Source organism: Podarcis erhardii, assembly GCF_964252035.2.
Source record: "Podarcis erhardii genome assembly, chromosome: 2".
Classification (NCBI taxonomy): domain Eukaryota; kingdom Metazoa; phylum Chordata; class Lepidosauria; order Squamata; family Lacertidae; genus Podarcis; species Podarcis erhardii.
In genome coordinates, this window is record NC_138498.1 from 31770731 (window position 1) to 31795946 (window position 25216).

At 44.0% G+C, this 25216-nt stretch overlaps 1 protein-coding gene across 1 annotated transcript; it reads right to left on the reverse strand.

The window, feature by feature from the left end:
- Positions 1-31: 31 nt before the first annotated feature.
- LOC309334967 (autocrine proliferation repressor protein A-like) lies at positions 32-24965 on the reverse strand. Its single transcript, XM_081849790.1, has 13 exons — positions 24682-24965; positions 19167-19341; positions 17523-17571; positions 16194-16316; positions 13250-13348; positions 13002-13091; positions 11112-11241; positions 8508-8628; positions 7976-8111; positions 5128-5216; positions 4138-4201; positions 2648-2713; positions 32-481 (listed from the first exon to the last, which is right to left on the reverse strand). The coding sequence occupies exons 1-13, from the start codon at positions 24863-24865 to the stop codon at positions 362-364; spliced, it is 1446 nt and encodes a 481-aa protein (XP_081705916.1). The 5' UTR covers positions 24866-24965; the 3' UTR covers positions 32-361.
- Between the last annotated feature and the right edge of the window lie 251 nt (positions 24966-25216).

Consider the following 25216-nt stretch of genomic DNA (forward strand, 5'->3'; position numbering starts at 1 on the left):
TATGTAGGTATGGTCATGAACTGGCACAGAATTTCAGTGAAGATAACACTTTTATTTCTTATTATGCAGAGATCCAGGAATTACAAAGGCGCACTTTCTTTTGTTGTGTTACTTGTTCATAATTCTATATAGCCGGGCCCTCCCAGCCATGCCCAATAATTTTCATGCTACCCGTTTCCCACCTTTCTGTCACCGACCCATGACACCAAATTCCCCACATTTTAGTGATAGTGAGAGCTGTACATTCTCTAGGCTTGGTTATTTCTCTGCCTATCTGTTCCTCTGCATGGTTTCCTCAGTGCCACGTGTCTTCCCTCATGGATTATTTCAGCAGCAGGAACCAGAACGTCTGTGATGGATGTCACACCAGCTCCCCATAGCATTCCTCATCCTTGCAGTCTGCACATGGAAAAGTGTCTGGGATGATGTGAACCTCTGAGGTGAAAACGTACTTCTTTTTCTCAGATTCCAGGAAAGTTACCTACAAACAACATTGCAGTTCTGCTCAGTACAAAGAGTGGAAAACAGGCTGCATTGGGAGCATATAGCACAGAAATTTCTAAAATATAATTGTTACGTCTTTCTGCATATTTTAAGAGTAGTGCCCTATGGCAAAATACTTAATGACTGTGCAAAAGCAGCTTTGGATCACTTGGTTTCAGTTAATATACTAGGTTGGCAGGGGCTGGGACAGAGCAATGGGAACTCACTCCATTGTGGGGATTCAAACTGCTGACCTTCTGATCGGCATGCTCAAGAGGCTCAGTGGTTTAGACCACAACACCGCAGCTTTCATGTACAGCAGTTAGAAGTTGCTTCATCATTCCTGGAAGGCATAGGGCCCCTCCAAGATGGATATTTATATTATTTATGGTAGTCATTATTATTAAATTTAAGATCAAAAGTAGAAACAAACAAAAAAGACTGGTTTTTTTGGTGAGTGTATTTTACAACATGTCATGAATGCAACAGAAGTGTGTTATTGATGGTTTTACACCAGACTGGCCACACATTAGTTGTTCTGCAATGTTTCCCCAGTGGCATTATTGCCATCTGGAGGAGCACTCATGTACTATGTGCAACAAAAACAGGGCAAAACCTAAACCGGGACATTTGTGACATAAAACTTTAGAGGTTTCAGTAGGATGTTACAGGACATGAACCAACTGGAAACGAAGCCATATGTTCCACCTCAAAACTTTCCTAGGTGCAAACAGTATTGAACGTGAGATTGCCTATAACTGACCCAATACCATTGCGAGTACATCTCATGAATGCTCAATAACAAGCACATCTGGAGAGGCACACAAGAAGTGAAGTAATATAAGTGGTTACTAATATTTGCCCAACCATGTCAGTATCATTTTCGCCATCTTATAAGAAATGTGTGCAGAGGGGCAGTGAAGGAAGAAGCACCATTCCATAATTACACCATCCTGAGTTAATACCAGGGCTGGGATTTGGAATGGCAATACAGTGGTACCTCGGGTAAGTACTTAATTCGCTCCGGAGGTCCGTTCTTAACCTGAAACTGCTCTTAACCTGAAGCACCACTTTAGCTCATGGGGCCTCCTGCTGCCACCGCGCTGCTGGATCACGATTTCTGTTCTCATCCTGAAGGTACTATTTCTGGGTTAGCAGAGTCTGCAGCCTGAAGCGTATGTAACCTGAAGTGTATGTAACCCGAGGTACCACTGTACCCAGCTCATAGCTCTTCCTGTTAATCACTCCACTTTAGGAGCACTTCATCTAAGCCAGGGGTCGGCAAACTAAGGTCCGCGGGCCGGATCTGGCCCAATTGCCTTCAGGATCCGGCCTGCGGATTGTCTGTGGATTGGCATGGGGATTCTGTTCGTTTGGGCTGCGCCATTTCCCCCCTGCACCATTCCATTCCCCTGCCCTCTCCCTCACACACACCACGGTGGTGCCTCCTCCCTCCCTCCTCCTGGCTTCTCCCCACCCTGCCTAGAGGAGGAAGGGGGCGGGGCTGGGCTGAGCTGGCTGAGCGCCATTTTAAGCAGCCCCTCTCCAGAGCCAGCCCTTTCCTGCCACTCATCTTCCCTCCGCTGCCGCCGCCACTGCCACCCTGGTGCTCCTGTGAGCCAGAGAATGGAGCAGACAAGCTCCCTCTGCCTACCCATGAGAAGCAGCAACAGTGGCAGCGGCAGTGGCAGCCCCTGGGAAGGTAAGCGCAGTGGCTGGGGCTGGGGGCTGGGGAGGAGGACTACTTGCCCCCTCGCCTCTTTTTCCAGCCCCCCCCCCCCGGTGCTGCTTCTCCAGCCCGCCACAAGGTCTGAGGGACAGTGGACCGGCCCGCAGCTAAAAAAAATTTGCCAACCCCTGATCTAAGCCATAACCTGTCCCAAGCACACTTCATGAAAATCCCACAAACACTGGTTTTTATTTCTGGGTGGCAATGAGGACATAGTACTGGAATGGGGTGGATGCTTATGAGCCATTTTGTGACCTGAGAAAGGTAGACCAACAATGTCTGGCCTGCTTTACTGTTTAATGTCCCAATACTCATATCATTATATGACACTCCTGAAAGAACATGCTGTTTCCAGGAAGACTGATCAGGGTGAATCCCCATCAGTCCTGATGCTCGGTGAATCCTTATCCATGTGTATAGGGATGTGTGTGTTACCTCAATAAAGAAGGCTCTCCATCCTATATCTGGCTTTGTCATTTCTGCCTTATAGACACCCGTTTTCTGCAAAGAGATAAAACAGAAGAAGGCACTGAGACCTATCATGGTGTCTTGTATAATATTGAGCTTCACAAAGTCTCAAATGTTCATTAGCATGAATGTGGGGAAGAGTGAGGTGAGGTTTAATAGGGAAGAGGGGAACAACCAGTGCTTTTTTCTTAAAAAATGTTTAGGGGTACTCTCATTTTTCTACTCATATTGAAATACTGCCCCTCAATGAGGCCAAACTTAGATTCACAAAATGTTTGGGGGTATGCATCCCCCCAGAAAAAATGCACTAGGAACAACTATGGCTCAAAGTGGGGCAGGATGGGAGAGGATGACATCCCACTTCTTTCCAGGTGACCCTAAACCACACCACTTATTTCCAATGGATGTAAACCTATCCCATTTTGTTACACAGATCAGGTTCTCACACCAGCATTATAGAAAGTCACTATCTGCACAATCCTGTGCCCGAGGGGGTACCTTGGGCCCAGGGGGAAATGTGGCCATCCAGTCTGTCTACCCTGCCTTTGGGATTCTCAACAAGCCCCACACTCTCCCAACCACATCCCTCACCAGCTGTGCTTTCCTCCCTCCTGGAATGTTTTGGTCTGGCTGGAACGTGTCTTTGAACTCTGATGCTGTTTGCTTGCTTGCTTGGATGGATGGAGGATAGAGAAGGATGTGTGAGTGTGAAGAAACTAGGCTACTGCACAATGGTAGAATTCACCTTGATTGTGCAGAAGGGAATGTGGTCCTCTGTCTGAAAGAGATTCCCCATCCCTATTATACTTGTATACTCATCAGCCCCACTTTGTTAGCAGGCCTTTTTCTCTCGCATAGATGTTTTTATGACTGCAGCATAAATACAACATTCTTCTGCTCACACATGCCTGGGCAATGCTAGATGGAAATAGGATCTGCTGGGCTTTGAAATAAAACCATCCTATGGACTCCCCCACGGGAAAGACAATATTCCAGGCAACTCAGACAGTGAAGGAATCCCATTCCATTTATTGGTTTGATGGCTTCCTTCTTCAATTTATGTTCCACCCTTCCTCCTGAAGTAGCTCAGGGACTTTACAGGATGGGCCTTCTGTCCACATGCTTGCTGTGGCACATTAGGGTTCTGGTCATCCAAAGTAGACATGCCATCAGTGGGCTTTCCTTGTTTGTTCTTATCACTCTTCACATCACAAATGGAAACCAACAGGTGTCTGTGACACACACCACACAGAAATCCTAAATGAATGTGCTGTGCAAAGTATCACATTGTGGAAATCTGCAAACATCGAGCAAATTCAATGTCTCTTCCCAACTTTACGGGGAGGCATCTGTTTCCCAAGAACTGCTTTTGTGTCTGTCTGTGTCTTTGGAACCCCTTGACATCCTCAGCTTTGTGAAGAAACTCTAAAGAAATTCTAAATCTAAAATCCTCTTACCACTTTCTCAACCTTGCATGGAAACCAAGATACACGATGACCCCGAAATCGCCTGAAGTCTCGCCTAAGAATGAGAAGGGAAAGAGGAGGTACAGGATGAGCTGCTTTTTGAAGAAAAGTACCATCAACAATACAATATGTCTTAATTCACATCGCAACACAAGTACTCATATTTATGGAAATTTAAGATAATGTTTACAAGATTACCCACCCATTATGATGGATCTCTAATGCTGTCAACCTGATCCAAAATGTTCAAGAGCATCCTTAATAACCTACTCAGTGGTCCCTTTTGAATCTTTGATAGTAGGTTTTAACACATACAAAAGACATTGGCGGACTTTGAACTTTCAGATTTCAGTAGCATCCTGTGCAATGCCAAAACTTGGGTTCCCCTTGCCTTACAGCTTCTGTTCTATGTGATTGTTGCAGATTGTTGCAGTGTGGGTGAACCGCTTGTGCTCCCTTAAATAAGACTCTGCCAAGGATTTCTGGGGGGTAAATGAAGAGTACAGGGATCTATCTGCACTGTACATTTAAAGCAGTATCATGCCGCTTTATACACTAATGCCTGCAAGAAACCTGGGAAGCACTGTTTGTTAAGAGACCCCCATTGCCCTCCCAGAGCTAGAATTTTCAAAGTGGTTTAACAATTGATCTCTTTTCCAAGGAACTCTGGGAATTGTGACTCCCAGAACCCTTAGCAAACTACAATCCCCATGATTGTGTGGCTGTGCTGTGTGTGGAGCCATTACTGTACTGTTTAAATTGGTATGATACTGTTTTAAATGTACAGTGCAGAAGAGACCTAAAAGTTTGCAGAGCTGCTCACTGCTGACTGAGAGAAGGCCAGTGGCTTTCTTGCTTCCTCTGAGGAAAATTTAGTAAGCTTTAAGAAAGAGAAGACCTCAGGGGCTTTTTTCTATGTTGACTTTGTATGTTATTCTATATACTAATGAATTATATAAAATTTTGCTGAAAGAATCCTACCTTCTAGAGTTCAGAGTGTTAGCAAAGAAACATTTAGTTGCTGAAGGTTCCTGATCTGTACAGAGATGGATAATGCCTTTGGAATTTGTCTAGAAAGAGAGAGAATATCACAGAAAAATTGTCTCCCTTCAGCATACAACCAAAAATGCAACGTCAGTGTCAGGAGTAGCTGCAGCTGCACATGAAGCGCTTGCAAATTGAGAAAAAAATTACTCAAAAACATCACATGAAAGCACCAATACATATCAGTACAATTCGCAACTGACAAAAAAAGGCTGCATTCAACCACTATGTCTGTGCTGAATCACTATAGCTAAATTTAATATTTTAAGGAGTTGATACACTTTTAAAAACTAGAATGATTAACATCTTTCTTTTTATCTGTATGACGGTTCAGTATTTGGAGAAAGTTTGGTATGGGGGATAATGATTAATGCATCACTTACTACAATTGAGAGCCAGTATCACATAGTGGCCAGGTTGCTGGACTTAAATCAGGGAGACACACGTCCAAACCCCTGCCCTGCTTAAGGAGTGAGATTTAGGCTGGCCACTTATACTGTATATCATCACTGCCTCCCAAAAGGAGCACACAGATCTCCATCACATTTACACACATTAATCTATACATATAGGGTGACAATTAGAAATATTACTACATTTTAAATAGAAATACAATACGGTGGTGGGGAAGATTGTGATTAAGTGACCTGCTCAGCCTGCTGTCCAGGTGCTAAGTGTCAGCTGGTGATTCAAGGCCCCCAACTCTCTTTTCTTGGGGTTCTTCTTTATCTTTAAACTGCACTTGAACCAGACAGCTCTTCAAATAGAGGACTCCAGCAAACAGCATTTTCTAGTCATGCAGATGTAGGACTGCCTTCTCTAAAGTAGGGCACAGGGACCCCCTAGTGATCTTGAGCCATTCTCTCTCTCTCCACTTCCTCCCCCCTTTTTCTTGTGGGGAGATCTGTGCTCAGATTTCTCATACTATATTTTTAAGATAAATGCAGCAATTTAGAAGAATGTATTTGTGTTAATAGGGACGCGGGTGGCGCTGTGGGTAAAACCTCAGTGCCTAGGAGTTGCTGATTGTAAGGTTGGTGGTTCGAATCCCCGCGGCGGGGTGAGCTCCCGTCGTTCGGTCCCAGCTCCTGCCCACCTAGCAGTTTGAAAGCACCCCTAAGTGCAAGTAGATAAATAGGTGCCGCTTTATAGCGGGAAGGTAAAGGGCGTTTCCGTGTGCAGCGCTGGTGCTGGCTCACCAGCTGCAGCTTCGTCACGCTGGCCACGTGACCCGGAAGTGTCTTCAGATGGCGCCAGCTCACGGCCTCTTGAGCGAGATGAGCGCGCAACCCTAGAGTCGGTCAAGACTGGCCCGTATGGGCAGGGGTACCTTTACCTTTTTACCTATTTGTGTTAATGGCTGTAGGGCCAGCACTTTCCCTTAACACCATTTCCACAATGAAAATCTCCTCCTCCAAAACTGATTCTTCAAGAGGAAACAGTCAGATGTGGGTCACAGAAGCTAATGTGATTTTCACTCATGAAAACAGCCTGGTGAGAAATGATTTAGCAGCTGCCTCCCCAGATCATCACATCACCTATCCAAATCTATCCATAGTTGCATTTACGTACCTTTTCTCAGCAGCAACAGTGACAACAAACAAAAGAAGAAGAAGAAAAGGCGATCCTATCACAGTTCTCACTTTGGCCACCCCAACGTATCCCACAAGGCTGTTGTAAAGATAAATACTAGAAGATCTACACACCTCTCAGTCTTTCAGAAGGAAGATGAAAGCCACAACCAATAGTATATTTATACTACTGAAGTAAACTGGTCTAGCAGTCTTTTGCTCTTCTATAGGACTTGAATACACAACCAACTTTCTGAGCCTGTTCTGGATCACTTCAGGACACTTTCTCTGTGATTGAAAAAGAAACTGAATCCTATATTCTGATACAGTAAATACAGAGAACACCCAAGATCTTAGGAGGCCAATGAGAAATGTGGCAATATTTTGATGTTTACTAGAACACTCAAGGCTAACCAAGGGTGCCCTCAGAGAAGGACCAAATGCTATAATCAAATAATTGTAGAATTAGGTCATAAGGGTAATGTAGTCCAACCCTCTGCAATGCAGGACTCTTTTGCCCAATGAGAGGCTTGAACCCACAACCTATCAACTGAGTTATGCAAGCTATTGTTGCCATCATTTACTGGTAGGGTGCCATCTGTCCTGTATAATACAGGATTGTCCCATATTTCAATGTAAAATGTTACTTCATGTATTTGTCCTGTATTTCAGGTCTTCTCTCTCTCTCCCTCTCTCTCCCTCTCTCCCTCTCCCTCTCCCCCAAATTAGGGATCCTCTCCAAATGTATGTGTTTGAAAGTGTGTGTGAAATGTCATTTAAGCTCTGAGTAGCCAAGCACAGACAAATTTACAAATTCATGTTTATGTGTGTGCGCACATGCATTTGACAAATTCCAGAGGGGCCATCCTGTTAGGCTGCAGCAGATTGTAATGGATTGCTTTGAAGTCAATTCAGCTCCAGTTTTTTTTAAAAAAAACCACCCCACAACTGCCCTGTCCTGCATTTTGCCCAAACAAATTGGCAACCCTATTTACTGGTAAAAGACAACATTAACCAAGGCCGGTTTGCATATCATCATAACAACCTTCCTGTTTATCAATATTTGTGATAACTTTTTAGGAATCTTGAGTTTGACTCCATCTCCTTAGTACTGTAAAGGAGACTCGATCTGTTAGAGACAACATGCACCCATTACTTGGGGTGAATTAGAAAACATGCTTCTTGACATCATCGGCAACATCAGTTTTCCTCACCTCCACCCTTTCCCAAGAAATTTGAGGCATGTTCAAATTCTGCATGGTGCTGAGATAAATGGCTCTACACGTCTCCAAGATAGATGCTTTATCCCCAGGGCGCGATGCCACAAAGTGTGTGGTGTTTGGGAGGAACCTGCAGGCAACAAGAGAGTTTTTTTGCAAAAATAGCTTCCTTGTAATAGAGAAAGATATAGCAACGACATGTTTCTTCTAACAACAGAATTTTGACTTTCCGCAGTTTTTCCTCCTTAGAAAGAATGCACACACACATAGAAATATACAAGGAAAAAACATTGCATCATCATTCAAAGCCTATGTGAATTGTGCAGCAAAGATCAGCAGTCTTGTTCATTGGTACTATCATTCAGACTACACAGGGGGTTCGCTCAGCACTAAGGGACCTGTGCATTCTCAGTTCAAATTACAGTATTGTCTCTCATTTGGGTCTCAAGCCATCCAGTCACTGTCTTTAACCAGAGGGATGATTTCATTGCCTCGAAAAGGATAATTTTTTGCAGCATGAACTCACCGGATATATTTCTCTCCTGCTAGTTGATCAAAGAAATAGTGAGAGTCATCAGGCGGGTTTATTCCATCTCCTGTTCCACAGATTAGGCACTTGGGCTTATTTTGATATCGCTCATTATATTCTGAGGATTGAAAAATAAAATGTTACTGTATTGGTCAACACATGCAGTTCTCAAGTTGCTACTACTTATTTCCATCATCAAAGGCTAATAAGATTGGACAGGAGCAATGGAAAACAAGAGACATTCATTGGGCAGGTGGGAACAAAAATATAATTGAAAAATATGTAAATCAGCCTTATTGTGGCAAACTAGCACCATGGATCAAAGTCTAGATAGCAAATGTTGGTGATGCAGTGTTGAAAAGGGAGTCTTTCTATAGCATATATGCTGTTTGGGTCTTTGAAAAAAGTTTGATAGTAGGTTCTCTAGGTCATCAAGAAACCAATATGAGATGCCTCAGGATGCATTATTTATTTATTAGGATAATTTATATCCCACCTTCATCTTCAACAGGTAGGCCTGGCCCAAAATAATTTTTGCACAAGACGGAGGACAGGATGGCACACCCTTATTGTTCCTGGTGAAGAAGCTAATTGGATTGGTAGAACTGGCCATGCGGCATCACAGATACACAAGGAGATCCTCTTAGAGCAAACCAGTGGTCCACCTAGACCTGCACTCTGTTCTCAAAGTGGCCAGCCACATATCTGTGGGAAACTTGCAAGCAGGACCTGAGCATACCAGCACTCTCCCTTCCTTCAGCTTCCAGTAAGTCACTTTGTCTTCAGTTACTTGCCTTTTCTCTAAACTAAGAAGGCCCAAATGCTGCAATCTGTCCTCAAAGGGGAATCACTCCACCTCCTTGATAATTTTGGCTGTTCTTTTCTGAACCTTTTCCTGCTCTACGATAACCTTTCGGAGGTGTGACGGACCAAACTCTACACAGTATTCCAAATGCAGTCACAGCTTAGGTTAATATACAGTGGTACCTCGGGTTAAGAACTTAATTTGTTCTGGAGGTCCGTTCTTAACCTGAAACTGTTCTTAACCTGAAGCACCACTTTAGCTAATGAGACCTCCTGCTGCCGCCACACTGCTGCTGCACGATTTCTGTTCTCATCCTGAAGCAAAGTTCTTAACCTGAGGTACTATTTCTGGGTTAGCGGAGTCTGTAACCTGAAGCGTCTGTAACCCGAGGTACCACTGTAATGGCATTAGAATACTGGCAGACTCCAAAGAAACAGCTGTGAGGGGGCTGCTGTTGCTGTCTTCTGGCATCTTGGCCTAAGGCTGGGCTAGTTTTGAGAACCTAGACTATAACGACATGTTTATTATCAATTCGGCTTGCTTAGAAACCAGATCATACCCTCCAACATTTCTCCTTTGAAAATAGGGACGTTCCATTCCATAATGATAATTTTACTATTTATACCCCACACATCTTACTGGGTTGCCTCAGCCACTCTGGGCAGCTTCCAACAAATATAAAAACATACTAAAACATTAAATATTTTAAAAACTTCCCTATGCAGGCTCAGGGGTTGGATAACTCCATACCCTCCAACATTTCTCCAATGAAAACAGGTACATCCTAAGGAAAAGTGGGACATTCTGGGATCAAATCAGAAACCCTGACGGCTTCTCTAAATCAGGGACATCCCTGGAAAATAGAGGGTCTGCTTTGTTACTTTTAAAAAGGACTCCTTGGGTACTTTCATACATTTCTGACAGAAATCGAGACATGGAATTGGAACAAGCATCATGGATAAAAGCATCCAACACAACATGGAACAAAAGCCAGCCAACTAACAGCCAGAACAGAGGGGACCCAGTTAATGTCTTGTGGCAGGAGGTTCCACAGTCCCCATTCCCAACAAACAGTACCTCTCTCCATGGTGGGATGCTTATAAAAGCTACCCCTGTGGATCATAAGAAATGAGCTTACTCATATGGGAGGAGATGGCCCTTTTTGATAATCTTGGCCCAAACCAGCCAGGGTTTTAAAGGTGATGCTACTGCACTGAATTATTCCTGGAAAGATATTGGAAGCCAGTGTGGTCTAATGAAAAAATAGATGACCCGAGATCCCACGGGTGAGTTCCTATCAAGACCCCCTAGTGCTGCATTCGGAGCCAGCTGAAGATTCTGAAGGTTCTTTTGAGCTTTCTTCATCTCAGCAGCCTGATTTTTAGAAGGAAAACCCTCATATGTTTGCTGTTGCTATTGTTAAAACAAATCGTAATTTAAACAACTTACTTCCCGTAACCCAAATATCTAGTACTAGATCCCAATATAACTTCTCTGCCCTTTTGATTTGAAGGATCATGGCCTTGGGGGATTCTCTTAAAGCTTTCCACAAAGTAGCCACATGCCATATTTTATCTTAGGTTTAATTTAGGGTTGCCATATTTTAAAAAGTGAAAATCCGGCACAAAAGTCGTTGAGCTTTTTTGGCAAAATCACACAAAAAATGTTTTTGAGCAATTTTTAAGTGCCACCACAATTCCCCAGGGCTGCCCTTTCCCACCAATTCAACCCTTTGTTCTGCTATTCTGCTACCATTTCATTTGTCAGAGAAATCTGAGGTGGTAAGAATTACTCACGAAATGGATCAACATATGAAGTTAATTCCTTAAACCGTGGAGAGTCCAGCTGCCGAGTTAGGTTCAGCTGATAGAAGACTTTCAATGACCTTCCCCAGCCACAGTATGCTCGGTATTGATGATGCCTGTTCTGTGGCAGAGTAGAAGAAAAGAATTCTAAAGTGCACATCAAATAAGAACATTCCATTCTACATTAGTAGAATGTCCCTATTTTCTGAGATGTAGGGATGATCGCGGGGTCCAGAGGGAGAACACTCCCCACCCGCAGCATCCTCAGTCTGCCTGCACGCGTGACCTTGGGGTGTGGGGCACAGATCCCCCCTCACAGATAAAGCCACAGCTGTCTGAACATCGCACCCACTGTCTAACCCTTTGCGGTCTCAGTAGTCTGCGGTGCCCTGTCTGTAACCTTTGTCTTTGAGACCTTTTGTCTCCTTCGTCATACACTGTGCAAGGGGAAAATGAAGCGGTGGAAACAGGTGCCAAAATAGCTTTGTACCACCCCACGATCTCAGGACTGGAAGATGTGTAAAGCCCAAAATGTATCTGCCTGGGTTTGCATATTCGTGTCAATAAAAGGAGGCTCCACAGGGCTGGCCAGCAGCTTGCATGGAGCTCACCTGTGCACAGCTCACCTGCATTATCAACTGCTGCCTCATGTCCATCACTTCACTGAGAAATGATGGGGGGTAATATATGACACTGTCATATATTAAGAACCTGAAGTCCTACAGTATGGAGGAGAGTCAAATGCTAAAAGCATAATATTTATTCAGCTCTTTAGCAGGGCTAAGCTCAGAGGCATACCTAGGGTCCCTTGGAACTGTATTGGTGCCCCCAATTTTTTAGAAGCAGGTGAGCTTGCCTGGACAGGAGGAATTTGCATCTTCAGGGCTGACAGGGCAGCTGCACTGCTCTGTGCCTGGAAGCCACTCCAAGGAACCCTTCCTGCTCTCTCCTATAGCAATAGCAGCAGCAGCCTTTTTCTCCTGGAGATCCTGGTGGATTCCTTCTGCGGGCATAGAAGGTGTTGGAGTGCTGAGTGGTAGGAAGTACTCCAAGAGTCATGGGAGGACTCCAGCATCCAACAGGTGATTTTAGCGCCCCACCCCTTGGGCAGTAGTCAGTTTCGCCAACCCCTAGGTACACTTCTGGCTAAGCTGCTGGACACAAAACAGGACATGCCAATAAGTTAGGGTCAACAGTCAGTGCCTATGGCTCTCATGGGTTGTTGTTGTTTTTTTGTTTGTTTGTTGCTGTTGCTATTTACTTGTATTGTGTTTGTAAGAAAAACACTGGGGCCTAATTTGAATAGTAGAGTGCTTGGTATCTGGTGGGCGGGGCTTGTGTGTTTTGCTCCAGAATCAGTCCCTCCCTTCGGTGTGTGTGTTCCATTATGTTCTGTTAAGAATGCCAGTTAAGAGGAACCAAATGTTACATGTAATGTCTATGGCACTACTTCATGAAACCATCCAGTTCACCCTCCATAATTGCCAGGATTGTGGGAAAAGAAATATGCTTGCAAAGCTTTGTTCCTCCTCAAACCTAGAAGCCAACAGTTAATGAACCAATATTTGGGGCCAGGATATTTGAAGGACCATTTTCCCTCCACAAATTTGCCTCTCCTCCCTTACAATCACTGGAGGGATTCCTCACTGTCCCTTGCCTTCAAAAGCATGGCTGATTAGGACACAGGACAGGGTCTTTGCAGCAGTGGTGCTGAGGCTGTGGAGTGCCCTTCCTCAGAAGTTTCACTGGCTCTCACATTTGTGGCCTGCCTGCAAATGGCCAACATATTCTTATTTGTCCAGAGTACTATGAAGGAACTATGAAGAAGACTCAAGACTAAGTACACACAGCTTGTGCACCATCCTTTGAACATCTACTCACCTTAACGAAATTCAAAAGATCATAAACAATTGGAATAAATGACACAACTCTCTTGTCCACAGCTGCTGTCAGCCAGGTGGCCCAGCCACGCTAAAACAAAGAGATAAAGCATAAAGATGCAGAGGTATTCAGTTCCCACTGGAGACCCCAAACATGGCATATACAGGTGAAATGGGGATGAGCATGCATAGGGTTAATTCTGGTGTATCGAAAATCCAATACAGCACAGACCTGCAGTTCATATCTACCTTGGAAATACCAGTCAATGTGAACTTTGTGATCTTCACTGTTCCACCAGATTCTTTCAGCAGGAAATCTATTATTGTGTCCATGCCTCGCACAGCTGCCTGCACATAACAGAAGAGGATTGTAGTCTCTGGAGTTGATCCCTGAATACCCTTATCTCAAACAGGAGATTTGGCAACCAAGATTTGTACCTTGGTTGCTTTTCATCACCGCATATTTATCTTTGCTGACAGGCATGTCAGCAACTGATTACTATTTTGCCATCTTCTTCCCCTGAAGTCCGGAATGAGAAAATATATTGGCTTCTGGTTCCTCTCTGCCTTAATGGAGGCAGCTCCCACGACAGCAGGAGATCATTGGCAAAGGAAAAACCAGGATGACTGAGGGTAATTATCCTTGCAAAATCCCCCCAGGGACAGGGGGAAATGGGCTTCACTCGCAGTTTGTCTCAGTACCTTGCTCTCGCTCTGTCATGGATTGCGGGAGGCAGGGAGGCACTGAGTGCAAAAGCACTTCACCTGCCGAAAATCCTCCAATGCCATCATTAAGGAGCAGAGGTTCTCCCGTTAATTTGAGTTTAATTGGACTAAAGTACAGGAGCATACTAGAAAAGATGATATCACAAATTGCAAAACATAAACAACTGCAAGGACTTTAAGGTTTGAATTTGAGATAAAACTTCATTTGGTGCAAAAGACAGTGGGGCGAACCTATGGTTTATTTATGTAAAGTTTTCTTCTCTACATATATAATTTGGCAACCCTCCTCTGAATGTTTAGTCCAAATTATATTTGTACAAGCAAGGATGGAATAAATTGGATTATAGAGATGGAATATAACATTAAACAGAACTGTGTGTGTAAAAAAAAAGGAAAAAGGAAGGGAAGCTCTATTTTGCAAAAGGTTTAGAATGGAAACTTAGAGCTGACTCTTCCCCATCCTTTATTATTTATGGAGTGAACTGAATAACGCTAAGAGGACTCAGAATTTGATTTAAGTGGAAGTATAATTGCTCATTTATCTTCAGTTGGACAGAAAGATGAAAGGCATCTGTGAACTTGCCAAGGAACTGATAAGGTTTGTTATTGAGTCATCTGCAGTTCGACAGACCACTCTTCTTCCCAGGCTGAGAGGGAAAATTGTGAAAACAGGTTTTTTATTGGGACAGAGTGATTTTTTCAGCTCTTGTCAAGGTCGCAAAACAACAACGCACGGGACAGAGCAATGGGGAAATTTCTGAAACAACAATGGAATATGACATGATGGAAAACAGCAACAACCGGGGGGGGGGGGGGAAGAGACAAGGACGGGAAGAAACACCATGGGCAGAATAATTGCCACACACAGTATTGTAGTTGTTGTATAAGGGATTATTATTATGAACGGAATGTACTTGAAATTAATAAGATTTTGGAACACAAAAATAAAGCAAATAACTCAGTTCTAGCACGTGGGGAGCCACCTTATCTAAATTACAGTGGTACCTTGGTTGTCAAACTTAATCCGTTCTGGGAGTCTGTTCGACTCCTGGAACTGTTTGAAAACCAAGGCATAGCTTCCGATTGGCTGCAAGAGCTTCCTGCACTCAATTGGAAGCTGCGAAAGCTGCGTCGGACATTTGGCTTCCGAAAAATGTTTGCAAATTGGAACACTCACTTCCGGGTTTGTGGTGTTCAGGAGCCGATTTGTTCGGGAGTCAAGCCGTTTGACAACCAAGGTAGCACTGTATATAATTTGGTATTTGAACAATTGGTATTAATAATTGTATTATAAATTGGTATCCTTATAATGAAGCTATTATTGGATTGTAATTGAAAACTAATAAAAATTATTATCAAAAAAGAATGAGAAAATATATTAGTGGGCTAGTGTTGTCACCTAGGCATAGTAATTATCATCATCATTATTTCCAGCATTAATATGTATTATATATTTCATTCATTTTCTTAAGTGTCAGATGCCAACAATATAACACCTTTTAATAATTCTCTGCCAAATTAATACAAAAAGAGAAAGATTTCCCTTCTGCTTAACTAATAGTTGCCAGGAAGTCTTAAAATGTTATGCTTTCCATGTTCTTTTTTATTTTATTAATATATGGTACATTCTTGAACAGCTTTTGAACCATATCTTTGTCATCCCTGTTTCCAAATTGCAAATAACCTTCCTAATTAGTAATAATTCATCATCCTAATATCTTTAATAACATAATCTATCTTCATAAATTGAAACCATTGTGATAGTTTCAAATTTCCTTTCTAAGGCTGCAATCCTAGATATGCTTACCTGGGAGTAAGTCCATTGAACTCAATGTATCTTACTTCTGTGCAAACATATATAGGAATGTGTTAAAATTCATCTCATCTTATACAGTATTTTGTTCTTGTTCCAGAATATCTTAATGGGAAACAATATTTGTCCATACAGACCGTGTACCAGGAACAGAAAACAACTAATTTACCTGCTCCAAAAAGTAGGTGAAAACCTCAAAGAGATATCCTTAATCCAAATACATTCAAATGCCACCAGGCCCCTGCCCCAGCCTCCTCTTCCATGGACCCATTCCTCTGCTGCCATGCCCCTGCCTACATGCCATGTCCCCTATATGCAACTTCCACCTTTGCCACAGGCGTACCTCTCCACAGGCATGGGCACACACACACATACTACTACTACTGCAGGGGGCATCCACGTTGGAGGTGGCAGCAAGTGTTATACTCTTTGCACCCAGATCTATCGCCTGAGGCCACCACCTCACCTGCTTCTAGGTTCTGTGATTTGCAAGCTTATAGATGTGTGTGTGTTTGTATGTATATATGTATACGTATATAAGGGGTATGTGGTTTGTAAAAATTACAGTAGTTCTGCCAGCTTTAAGGGGTTTCTGGAAACAACAAAGAACATTTTTCCAGAATGATAGCAGCATGTGCAGAAAGCCAGAGTTACCTTGACCATTGGAAACTGAATTAGCCCGTGAGGTTGCTCACTCTTGTCATTCATGAATTTCCACCACGTACAATAAACCGCAGCATTTTCAAAGCTGTTCTTGCACATTTGCAAAGGGATTGTCTGGAAGCAAAATAAAAGAAAGATGAATGTGTTTTTGGTTGGAGCATCCCATCTGGACCCCTAGAACAGCCTGACAGGTCAGCTTTCACCAGGTGAATAGGAAGGGAATTAGCTATCACTCCAGCAAGGCAAGGCATCTGTTTAGGTTAGTTGATGGATGGGTTGTTCTGCTTAACGGAGCAGGGATCAGCATGCCAAATATATTGCCAAACCTATCCAACAGAAATCCTCTCCCCTCTCACCGCTGCAAATACCAACAAAATCCTGCATGTCTTTCATTTACACACACATTTGGGCTAAACTGCCCATAGTAACCATGATTGCAAATTGTTGAGCCACTAAAAACAGCATTTAAGAAAAGGTATGCAGTGCTCATCTCGCTTTCAGGCTGAGGGAGCAGGCGTTTATCCACAGACAGTTTTCCAGGTCATGTGGCCAGCATGACTAAACTGTTTCTGGTGCAACTGAACACTGTGATGGAAACCAGAGCACATGGAAACACTGTTTACCTTCCAGCCACAGCGGTCCCTATTTATCTACTTGCATTGGCGTGCTTTCGAACTGCTAGGTTGGCAGAAGCTGGGACAGAGCAATAGGAGCTCTCCCCACCACGCAGATTTGAACCGCTGACCTTCTGATAAGCAAGTCCAAGAGGCTCAGTGGTTTAGACCACAGCGCCGCCTGCGTCCCTACAACATTTAAGAATAGAGGTCCTGGTAAGGCAGGCCAGGATTTTTCAACTCCTAGTGATGAAGCGGCACAGTTGCCCCATGTACAACCCACTGGGAATGCAGTAGGAGTCCATGGCTCCAGTAAGGGAACAGGCTCCTGCTGCTCTCACCTTCACCTTCTCTAAGGAGATGCACACCACATGACTTGGCTCCCACATTTTAATTCTAGTATTTTGAACCACTTCTATGAAAGAGATGGTTAATTCTTCACAATTATGAAATGCAATTTGCTTATGAAGAAAGGTTATCAGACAATCTGCAGATTTCTGCTAGATTTTGCTCTGAGAAAGTAAACACTTCCCTCATTAGAGTGAAATTGGGGGAAGAGAATCTGTAATGGAAGTTTCCAGTGAGAAAATGTGATGGCCACACCTGTTTCCCCAGTTCCACCCACCCAACCGACTCCTGACTCCTACACGAGTTTGAAAATGATTGTGGGAAGTTCCCAGCATGGCTAAGATCCTAGAGCACTTACCTTGTAGGTGATTGGCTGGTTTGGAATCTGCCCCAAAAGAGCTGCACAGCTTCAGAGACAAAACAAAATATTAGTCAACAGGAGTAAACGTCATTTGTGATCAACAGGCAATGAGGCCAAAGAGACCAGAGTCAATAGCTCTGGGCAGCTTTGGAACAATCATAAGATTTACTAAAATCAAGGAAGAGACAGAGAATTCAAGCAATATTACCTTTCTTGTTACTTATTTGGGGGGGGGCTGAGAGGAAGATGAACTAATATGTCACTCTGGTGCATAGAGAACCTGGCTTTCAGACCATTTTTGTTTCTGACTGCTTTATTAGTGAGAACTCAGTATGGTATTTCCTCCTCCAATAACACTCACAGGTTGCGAATATACAACACCTCTAATACATGTGGGATAACGAACATATTTAAGTCTAATTAATGCATGAAGGGTTTAATACCATAGAGCAATCGACCTGCCAGGCTTAGCTATGCTCACTTCACCTTGGGAGGAACTAGGTATTCAAGGCTACCTCAGAAACTCAGCATGTGAAGAGGTTTGAGCTGGTTGCTCCAGCTCAGACAACACAGCTCTCATCAGCCACTCTTGAATTCCTATACCCAGTACTTTTTTTGTGGGGGAACGCAGGGGGATTCATACCCCTAAACATTTTGGCCTCATTGAGGGGCAGTATTTCAATATGAGCAGGAAAATGAGAGCACCCCCAAACTTTTTTTTTTTAAAAAAGCACTGGCCTATACCAATAATTTAGGAACTTTCACCACTGTATAAGTAAGCAAAGTTTTACCGCATGTGCAACTTTTCTGAAGCACGTGAACTTCCCCTCCACCCACTCCCCATGCTGATGTTATTCCTTATATGGTAAGCTTGGACGATGGCTTGGGGAGAATATCTGGCTCTTGGATAAGTCTTCGCCTGCCAGGGGGTGACATCAGCTGGTGGGCAGGGCAAGGTGAATTCCTGATGGGTACTGCTTTGCCTGTTTATGGGGAAAGCGCTGCTGAAGCAGACCCCTACAGTCAGCAGGACTGAACACTCTGAGCATCAAATGGTCAGGATAGGATTCAGTACTGCTGGGTGCTACTTTTCCAGGGAACACTCTGGCAAAGCAGATCCTCCCGCCCCCGCCCCCACTCATGGGTGACACCACACAGCTATCAGCCACCTGATGTCACTATGATCTCGGGATGATTGACTCTGCCCATCTGTCCAAGTTGGCCACAGAGTAGGGGGAAATAAAGATGTGGCCCACCAAGCCAAAATAGATTCCTCATTCTTGACTTAGACATTTCGTTTGCCTTTTACTAGACACTTGTTGTTTTACATCTGGATTCGCAGGACACTGCAAAGCACCTCACGAGGTGCCCATGCCCATACAAATCCTGCTTTGCTTCAGATAAGCCCCAAATCATTCTGAGGCATTTCACCTCAGCTCAAGCGTTGTCCAAAAATGATGTGCAGCCCTAATTCTGACCCTCATTCCCCACCAGGAAAAGTATTTTCTACACGACCTCCCTCCATCAAGTATGTCTACCTCACTGTTCTCCATTCTTGCAGGGCTGCTAATTCCCTTAACAGTCTTAACAGAGCAGAGCTGGTGCCATATTCATTGCTCAGAGATCCAGCCAATTACTTACGACCCAGTGGATTTTGCTAGATTGATGAGCTCATCAACACTCAAATCTGTGGAAGTATTAGATGCATCATTTCTGCCTTTCCCAATCATCAGCAAACATGAATCCTTCAGTTTTTGTTCCTTTGACACAGCAATGATCAGCTCATGCCACCAAATTGGGTTAGTCAATTCAGACTCTGAAAAGAGATACACAGAATCTATTCATCTGGGAATGAGGCCTCCACTTTCCCTTTGAAATGCATTTTCCACTCAGGAGGCATAATGAATATTTATCTAGTAGTAGAAAATTAACAAAGTAGAAAGAGAGTGTAAGAAAGAGTTGGCATTTAGGAAGTGAAAGGAAGGGCACTGGACTCTCCTTGACACAGATCAAATCACTTAGGGCGGTGATGGAGAACTTGTAGCTCTTCAGATGCTGTTGAACTCCAGCTCCCAGAAGCCCAAACCAGCCAGCGGTCAGGGTTGACAAGAATTCAGCAACATCTGCTGGGCCACAGGTTCCCCAACCCTGAATTAAGCCAACATCTTCCCATTCCAGGTGCTGTTAACTTCTGTCAGCACCAGGGGGTGGGGGCAGAAATTCAATTCTGGTGCCATTTAAAGGCAAAACTTTGAAATTCATTCTTTCTGAAACATTATGAGAACCAAAACACAGCCATCCTTTGAAATTTGCACGCATCCGAATCTTGCAGTACAATTATCCAATCAACCCATGCTTGCAGAAAATGCATTTATTTGGGGAATGAGTGCATAGCAATTATTGCATCAATGAAAATAACATACAAAAATGTATTATATTGAGTGAAATTGCTTGGGAGAAATTGGCACTACAATACAGTACTGAACAATTTTCATGAGGAATTTCTTTTTAAAAATATAACAGATAGCTGCAGAAATGTGGAAAACTTAATTTAAGATTGGAGAAAAGAGAAGCTGAAAGAAGTGAAATGGACATATCCATTCCTAATCACCACCTCTCACCCTCCAAGCTGAAAGCCACACATGCACAAAAACCATTTTCTTTGTGAAGAATTGTAGTACGGGTATTTTTTTTACAAATTCATTCACCACTCACAGGGCACCCTGTCTGCATTAAAAATTGGCATTTCTCTTGGTTATAGCATCATTCCATCCTACTTGCCACTATGATGAGCAAAAAAGGTGGGAGAGTCTTTTAAGCAGGGATGGGGGAATCTGACAGCTTTGGTATCCCTGTGTGATGGCCTGGGATTCCGATTCAGAGGCTGAACCAGAGGAATCCCGGCCTGCACAGGAGTCCCCGCCTCCAGGGCCGGCTGAACTGGGGCAAGGCCTAGATTCTGAGGAGCCTGCACCTGTGTCAGATCCTCAGGAGCAGGCACCAGGTGAAACCCTTCTGGCCCCAGAGGTGCTTGAGGACTCAGTGGCTACAGGTGAGCCTCCTCCGGGGCCCAGTAACCCTTCGGCCTCTCCTGAACTACAGAGGCTTAGGGCAGAGAGGCGAAGGGAACTGGTTGCTCCCAGGAGGAGTGCTCGCCTTAAGGCCAGAGGAGGCAGGGCTCCTGGGGACCGGGACCGCCCCTGGCCTTAGAAGAAGATAAAGGTCAGTCAGCCCGGTCCCAGGTTGCGGGAGCAACGTCGTTGTTGGCTTCAGATCTTCCAGTGTTCCTGTTCCCTGCCCGGCCTCCTGCTCCTGACCTTCCAGCGTTCCTGTTCCCTGCCCGGCCTCCTGCTTCTGACCTTCCAGCATTCCTGTTCCCGCCCGGCTCCCAGTTTCGGACCTCGCCTCTCATCTTGTGAACTCTGACTACGATCACGGTACCTTCCCCCCGGGGCCAGCACACCCTGGCTCTCATTTTTTAAAATGTCCAGTTCAGCTGTTCACATTTCCACAGCAGTTGTGTGTGTGTGTGTGTGTGTGTGTGTGTGTGTGTGTGTTTTGTTGGGATACTGCTGGTGAGACGGGGGCATCAAGCAGGCCCCCAGCTGGCTCCAGCCACCGGCCGGCAGCCAAACGATCACCGGTCTCCCTTGGAACAGCATCAAACAGTGACACGAGCCTCAGATACCTTTAGAGACTTGGCACACTCTATCAACAGACTGAATAAATCTTCTCAAAATGGAAGTGGCGGACAGAGATATGTGTAAGCATTATTTACAGGCGTTTATTCAGCATAGTTCAGGAACAAAGGAAAAACATGTCTGCTTCCCTTCGTGTCCAGCAAACAGCCTTATAGCAAAAACAATATACAAACAGAAGTTCCCAGCAAGCCTGTGCTGGAAGTAAACAGGCATGTGACACACAACAGTCATGCCTGTTCTTTTTAAGGTGGAACAGAACTATATCCTAACATATATATCCCCATGCATTTTAATGTACATTTGACCTAACATGGAAATTTTTGTATGCAATTCTGCCTAATCTACACATTTTTGCAAAACAATGTCTCCTAATGAAATGCATTCTTGTGTGTGATCTTGACTACAATATGTTCATTTTTGTTCATATTACTTGGCTGTATAATAACACTGCAAACTCTGGAGAAATGTGAATTTCAAAGGATGGCTACGATTCAGTTTTCATATGGCTTTGGAGTTGCAAATTAGGTAGGTTGATCTCCAAGTGCAAACGGAATCTAATTTCCCACCCATCCATGGTTTTAAGTCATCTGGGAAGTGAGTTGTCCCTGCAGGGTCACTTTAAAAGGGGGGGTGCACCCCTCCACACCTGTCCTGAGCAGAAGGTTAATGCAAACAAATGGTAGTCCCACTGGCTGAGTTAGGTTCAAAGAAGAACCTATATCTGCATTAGGCCTGGGAAGTATTTCAATATATCGTTCCAAACTGGTTTTGAAGTCCACACCATGTTAATGTTTTCATAATATGTTACCTGGCAACATATCATGAATCATGATATGTGTTGTGTGTGCATGCTATGCAAACTTCATAATTTTGGGGAAACCATGTAGCCAGCCTTCTTAGTGACAGATCCTGAAGCTGAGGCTCCAATACTTTGCCACCTCATGAGAAGAGGAGACTCCCTGGAAAAGGCCCTGATGTTGGGAAAGATGGAGGGCACAAGAGAAGGGGACGACAGAGGATGAGATGGTTGGACAGTGTTCTCGAAGCTACAAACATGAGTCTGACCAAACTGCAGGAGGCAGTGGAAGACAGGAGTGCCTGGCGTGCTCTGGTCCGTGGGGTCACGAAGAGTCGGACACGACTAAATGACTAAACAACAACAGCCTTCTTAGTGCTTCTGCTGCCTTCTTCAGCGGCAGCAAGCGACTCACAAGAGCAGGTGGAGCAGCTAACAAAAATCACGTCACCATATGCTTCTTTTGATTCTGCAGCGAGCCCGGGCTGAGCTCTGTTGCTTCCTGCCAGTGCGGTGAATCGCAAGTGCAGGTGACGAAAACAGCAAGCCAGCAGAAACTTATCAGATGCCACAAGGTGCTTCTTGCTTAAGTAGGTTAGTAGCCATCCTGCCAGGCTGGTAGGTGTGGTGTACGGAAATGCTGGTCTGAGCTGACTCCAGGCTTCTTGTTGGGAACCCCTTTCCCCACTCCTTGCTCCCATGAAAAAAACCTGGGGTTGTTTTCTTCAAAGAACCACAAACAAAAAAACCTTTCCCTGTTTTTTGTTTTGTTTTGTTTTTAATATATTTTTATTAAAGATTTCTTGTTTAAGCCTCTTTACTCTCTTTCCCCTTCGGCATGTATGTGACACACTTATCTTCCCTTCCCGGTGTCCCTTTACTGCCCATCTGAGGCTGGCTCTGGGCTTCTTGTTGAGAAAGAGCTCTTTCCCCCGTGTAAAGTAAGGCGTTGTTGGTTCACCTTAAATAGCTTCTCTCATATAAAAAAGGGGTTTTTTTTGGTTTAATTTAAAGGATGCTATCTTTGCACTTCCTTGCCTTCCCTTCCTCCCTTTGATAAAAAGGGAGAGATTGGTGGGATGGGGGCTTTTGAGAGAGAGCTGTCTGTGTTGCAATAGAGGGAAATGGAGGAGGGAGATTTAACAGTGGCTGCCTTATATACTGAAATGGGAGACTGGGTAGTTGTTGTGAGGTGAGAATGATGGGGAAGGTTTTCTTGGTAACTGAATTCAATGGGGCTTACTCCCAGGAAAGTAGAAGTGTAGTTGAACTGAGTGCATAGAATTGCAGTATTGCACTTGGCCCTCTGAGAGGGGAAGCAGATGTGACTTGACACTAGGAAATTGCTTAAACTCCTCTTTAATTAGTTGAAAATAGATTAAATTGTTAACCACATTCAAGTTTAATTAAAATTTTTACTAAATCATCTATTTTCTTAAATTTTAAATTTGCCCCTAAAACTGCATAAGAACATTGATATATTATCCAGAAATCTTTAATGGTTTAGTTGAAGCATGCTATCATTGAGTTAATTTTCATACACATCACATTTAGAAAAATATTTTTTGTTCAATATTTTCCCAGTTTATTTGTATTCACTATGAATCATCACTGTACTTTGGATTGTCCTGAACACCACCATTTAGTAGCCATGCCCCAAACCAAAACTTCTCTTTGGGTGCATTTTGGCTTCCCTGCTGATGAAAATGACTGTGTGGTGATTGATAATATCATCATTTATCAGTTTTGGACCCCTAGTAGCAGTTGCCAGGACATTACCCTGTTTGCCTCCACATTGTTCCAGCCTTATTTCAGACATTGTGATATATTGGTGATATATTGTGTTGTTGAAACCCTGATATCGCCCAGCCCTGTTGATGGGGGAACAGTTGGGGTGGGGTGTCACCTTCACAGCAAGGACCTTGATACCCCCTAGATTCCTTGGTGGGTAAATGGCATTCCACCCCATCACCACCTCTGCTAGTTGTTCTGGGTATTCAGGCTCTCCTTCACACCCATTCAAGTTTTCCATCGACTTACATTGGGAGAAAGATAAGGCTGCGTCCACCATGTTGTTGAGTGGAGGAAGAATCCTCCCATAAATGCCCCCCTGGGGTAACACTGAGTGTGTTACTTCCCCTGCTGTTTCTAGGGATCCAGCCTTTTTCATCTATGCAAACTAATGTAAGGATCACTCTGTATATAGAGACAGCTGCAAAGAGGCATGTTCACGTAGCCATCACAAAAATTACATCCCTCCCCGTCATAAACATTCCTCACCTTTGTCTCAAGTGCACATGAAGAAACAGCATCTCCCCCAACTATTTATGGTAACTTTTCAGTTCTTGAGAGTAAAAAGGAGAATGAAACATACAATACTGTTTATGCATTTTCTGTTTGGACCCATGGCCTTGCTTTTTTTGCTCCATAACTGATTCAGTTTCCCCCAGAAGGTAGGAAGAAGCAGTGGTTTGGATCCCTTTCATAACTAGCCACGGCAGACCACAGGACTAGTACTTACTGCCCCTCATGTTTCTTCGCTTCCCACAGAGGGAATCACACCCACCCAGCAGCCTCCTCAATGGCCTAGCCTTCCTCCCTACCACCCCTGCACCCCCTTCAAAGAAAAGAGCAGTGAGGAGATTGATTCTACTCTCACCATTCAGCCACTTCAGGGAGGTCATGTTGAGCGTATAGACAGTGGCACCCCACTTATCCTCCTTCTTCATCAGGGTGTATCTATAGTGAGGGTCATACTGCTTCACGTAGACATCCAGGGCCTTCTGCTCCACCATCCGTCCAGAGGGCAGGCAGGCTGCCAAGAGAAGGAGAGCAGCATACATAGTCAAGCAGGTACCTTGGCCTTGAAAGAGGTGTGTGACTGTGTCCAAGTGGCAGGAGTTGTCCTGCTTCAGATCACAGTTGCTACCAGCGGGTGGAAAAACCCTGTTACAGATAGGTAGCCGTGTTGGTCTGCCATGGTCAAAACAAAATAAAAAAATTCCTTCCAGTAGCACCTTAAAGACCAACTGAGTTAGTTCTAGGTATGAGCTTTCGTGTGCATGCACACTTCTTCAGATACCCTGTTTTCCTCTAGAGCAGTTCACTCCATAAACATCGTCAGATGTTTCCTCCTTATTTATAATGATCCCTTATCAGGGAGGGTCCTGGTTAAGATGGGTGAGGTAGCATTT

Coding starts and splice junctions, on each gene's coding strand:
- LOC309334967 (XM_081849790.1), bottom strand. CDS start 24,865: ATGTATGCTGCTCTCCTTCTCTTGGCAGCCTGCCTGCCCTCTGGACGG. Junction 13,349..16,193: donor TTCAGTTTCCAATGGTCAAG/GTAACTCTGGCT, acceptor TGTTATGTGCAG/GCAGCTGTGCGAGGCATGGA. Junction 4,202..5,127: donor AACACTCTGAACTCTAGAAG/GTAGGATTCTTT, acceptor TCTCATTCTTAG/GCGAGACTTCAGGCGATTTC.